This window comes from Phytophthora parasitica, assembly GCF_000247585.1.
Source record: "Phytophthora parasitica INRA-310 unplaced genomic scaffold supercont2.1, whole genome shotgun sequence".
In the NCBI taxonomy this organism is placed as follows: Eukaryota; Oomycota; class Peronosporomycetes; order Peronosporales; family Peronosporaceae; genus Phytophthora; species Phytophthora nicotianae.
The window spans coordinates 1,362,811-1,366,836 of NW_008634126.1; the positions used below are offsets into that span (position 1 = coordinate 1,362,811).

The 4,026-nt window shown below is 46.4% G+C and overlaps 2 protein-coding genes across 2 annotated transcripts; both read right to left on the reverse strand.

The window, feature by feature from the left end:
* Nucleotides 1-2,064: 2,064 nt before the first annotated feature.
* PPTG_20716 (hypothetical protein) lies at nucleotides 2,065-2,718 on the reverse strand (the record flags this gene model as incomplete). The annotated part of the gene is made up of 2 exons (XM_008892914.1): nucleotides 2,065-2,154; nucleotides 2,218-2,718. 2 exons carry the CDS (start codon nucleotides 2,716-2,718, stop codon nucleotides 2,065-2,067), a joined length of 591 nt encoding a protein of 196 aa, XP_008891162.1.
* A 232-nt stretch (nucleotides 2,719-2,950) lies between these two features.
* PPTG_20717 (hypothetical protein) lies at nucleotides 2,951-3,611 on the reverse strand (the record flags this gene model as incomplete). Its single annotated transcript, XM_008892915.1, has 2 exons — nucleotides 2,951-3,108; nucleotides 3,365-3,611. The coding sequence occupies 2 exons, from the start codon at nucleotides 3,609-3,611 to the stop codon at nucleotides 2,951-2,953; spliced, it is 405 nt and encodes a 134-aa protein (XP_008891163.1).
* Nucleotides 3,612-4,026: the final 415 nt, after the last annotated feature.

Genomic DNA, 4,026 nt, shown 5'->3' on the forward strand with positions numbered 1-4,026 from the left:
GGGGGTGTCCCGGGACCTCTTTTCACCTGATAGATCGTTACTCACCGTCCATGACCTTTAACTTGTCCTGCTTTTTGTTCAGTACATCTTGTGACATCCCTTTTTTATTACGAATACAAAGTATAAAAACACTCCAGCACCATGATATCCTCAAGTCCCAACCACAGAGCTCAGAGACAAACAATCGGGGTGCCACGCCGACGCTGTTACACTTTGTAGGTGACGCTCCTTCCTGTGGGTAGTCCACAGCCTTTGACCCGGGCGATGCTGACTACTGTTGCTTTGTGTGTGTTGCTACTAGACAGATCTAAACAGAATGACGGTGAGATCGACACCAGGGATCGCTTGAACAGCGAAACGGAGTGAGATAAGCTGCTGACGAGTACGATCAACCACTACATACATTGTTTTAGCTGCGAAGCTCAAGTCTACAGTAAATGGACATGCAAGGAAGTTAAACAAAGCCGATGAAGCTGGAGAGCCGTAGGTGCGCAATTGAATATTTCCTCATTATTAACAGCCTAACTAACTTGTGGCGCCTGCAGTTGTTTGTGCATTTTAGAAATAAGATGGCTCACTATCTCTACAGTTAACCCTGAGTAAAATACGAAGAGATGTCAGCACCGATTGTTTTTTTTTGCGCTGCTCACACTGCGTGTTGTTACTGGACGGACCGCACTGCCGTTTGCGGGCGCAACAGCTATTACAGGCTGGAGGGGTCTTTTATTCGATTCAGTGGGTGTTCTAACGGGTTCAACTGCTGAAAAATCTGTGTTTGGTGTTGTTTGCAGAGGGAGTGTATCCGTTCCCAGTAGAGTGCGTTTTTCAGGTTTATCGCGAAGTCTACAACGTAGTGCATTCTCCGTCAGCGACGACTCCTGATTCAAGCGAAGGTACTCGTTATGAATCAAACGCCATTTGCCACGTGAGCCCTTCGGTATTGCCGCGGCCACTGTTTTTAGGTAATCGAGTGTTGCAATATTCAAAACAGGCAACGTTTGCAATGTGGCAGGTAGCAAGGCGGGGGTACAGCGGTTGACGGTAAATATATTGCCGGCTCAAGCATACCAATAGTTGGAGCTGACATTGTCGCGTATGAAGGGCTGTTAACATTACTTTCTTCAATGGAAGGCAGCTCAGCTGCCTGTGTGCGTGTATCGAGTGCAGATTCAGCGCTTGGCGTACGCTCGTCGTCAGGCTCTGCAGATAGCTCGCTACTCGCTCTAACTCTCTCTATCGAACTTGCTGGCCCTAGATTGACTTCGTTTTTTTTTTCTCTTTTTACTGCGATTTTCGGATCTCTTCAACCACTCCCACTGACGGAGGAGGTGTAGTTTTGACTTAGCCGAAATATTGGAGCACACGCTGGATGCAAAACCATACACCTTGTAGTAAACTTGCTTCTTCTTACTCACGCCAAAAGCATCACGCACCATTGCAAATATGCGTTTCATCGCTCGCTTCGTCAATAGAAACCTTGTCATCGTTGATGACACCTTGTTTAGTTGAAAACAAAATGTTCGCCGTTGCTGATTGACCATGATGCTTTCTCAACTGTTCGTCTATTGCGTCGAGTCGCTTAGACACAGCCCGGATTTCTTTTCTTTAAATCGAGGCATGGATTAGTGAGTTGCAGTACAGCTGTGTTGAACAATACTGTTGCGACAGTGGCACACTCCGCCCACGGCCTCTTGGATGCTAGCTGAGCCGAACGCAGTTCCTTCAACAGCGCAAACTCATTCGACGAAATCTCCTCCGCAGCATCGTATTCCGGCTCAAGACCTAACAGCTTCACAAACTGCATTTCTGACAGCGGTTTGTCCTTGACGTGAACTCATGTTAGCAAATCGCGGATGTCAGTAGTGCGAGTCGTGTGACGAAGAAGCGTGACCTCCATGCGCTGCACGTTGAGAGGAACCATTCTATACAGTCGCTCCCATGTCTGACTAAGTGGGAGGTGGTCTCCATCAGGACGATACATCTGGAGAGGCTGGCCTATGTTAGGTTTGTATGACAGCAGTTTGTGCATGTATTCGAGTTGTGGTATATCTGGGAGGACACCCTTCACAGCAGTGCACTTTGACATACAGTCATGAAGTCTGAGCTTGGGTAAGCTGGGTTGCGGTGGTGTCTTGCTCCTGTCTTCAAGTTGTGCTACACGAAGACCATTTAATTTTCAAAACTGAGTTAGCCTATTGCAAGTATTGCATTCCGTACCTGTAAGATGAAAATATCAAGGATGCGAAGACCAACTTGGACTGACATAACACGATCAAGTAACTTGCGCAACTTCGAGTGAGTCGCTTCTAGCTGACTGGTCGAAACTATTCGGGTGCTTCCGCTTTCATCTACATACTGATTATCGCTCAAGTACATATCTCCACTCCAAATCTGCTCCAAATTACTAGCTATACACCGCTTCCACTCGGATTCTTTCACATTTACGCTAGACTGTGCGATACTTGCTAACGCCTTTTGTACTATTGCCTCCATATCCCCGCGAAGATTGTGCTCGATATCGTAAATTGCTGCCGATAATTCCCCAGTCAGCCACTTTCGTTTGGCAGGTTCTTTAACTTTCTCAGTAAACCGTTGAATAACATGAAATGAATCTTGTTTGGCAGCGCCTGCCTCGCCGAAGACTTTCTGGACTAGATTGCGGTCCACATTAGAATTTTCGCAAACGCATACCCGAGTTCCGTCGACATTAGGCTTCATTTTTTATTTCGCTAAGTGCTCGCAAAACTGTTTCTGTTTCGGCATGATTTTCAGAACGGGTTAATGCTCTTCCCATTATTTGCCCTACCTCATTTTGAACTAGTAACAAACGTCGAATGCTACCAGGTTGAATTTTTGTGTTATAGCGCCATGAACCTTTAGCTTGCTGCAAAATATCTGCGAGTGATCAAGCTTAATGGCACAATTCCATACTATATCGGCCATTTGGGCCTCACAAGAGGGTGGCGTAAATGTTAGTTTGAGTTAGCCAAATATTTCTTAGCGTTTCAGAGTCCATACACACGTTCTTATCTATATGCTGCTCTTCTGTTGGTGGAAGAGGTGATGCATACGCGGCCTCTACTGCGCGACGTATCTCCACTGCCACGCCTGCAAATGCCAATAAACGATAGTATCGCTTTTGCCGACGCAGGTTAATGTTACTTACTGCACCTGCAATACCCTTCGTCGTCAGCATACTGTCAAATATAATGTCAAATATTTCTACAAAGATGCCGCTTTTGTAAGTTAGTAAGTAAGGAAAGTTGAGAAGCAGCACTTTTGACGAGGATATGTAATCTTCATCAATAGTAGAAAACGAACGACCCGACAAACCGGAGCATGTATACCTTGCATAATACAATACCGTTTACGTCCAGTACAGTGCGCTGCATGTACTCTTTGACTTTCGGTTCACAGGGACAGTCTTGAACAATGCATTTAGGCTTTCGAGTAGGCGTTAGACACTCTGGGGCCCACGTCAGAGTAGGATACGCAAACCACGTCGATAGTAGCGTGTACTTCTTTCTCTCAGGGTACTTAAGAGCCGGGGGAAAATGTCGTTGCGCAATAGCAGCACCTACGGCTTCGCGCTCGGGCTTCTCCTTCGCCATAGACACCACTATTTACAGTTTGCTATTTTCTACAACTCTCCGCAATCAAATCGGTACACACCGATATACCGGTATTTAAGCGGCGGGCGGGAAGGAAGGCCACCCTGCGGGTTGCGGTATTGCGCGGGCCTGTGTCCAAGGTGGCGATTGCAGAAGCCGAAATGCTGCGTGAGAGTCTCGGTGTGCAGCGGTTTCTGAGGGGTCACGAAGACGAAGAGAGGCTGGCCGGAAAGAACATGTTCGACATTAAGAAGCTCGATGATGCGTTGAATGACGCCGGTTACGCCAACACGCTGTTCCAGAGATGGAAGAGCCACGATTTGAGATCTTAATAAATTAACTGATGAACACATACAAAATCAGAACTTGAAAAATATCACTCAATATATTATATAATGTGATATTTTCAAGTTCA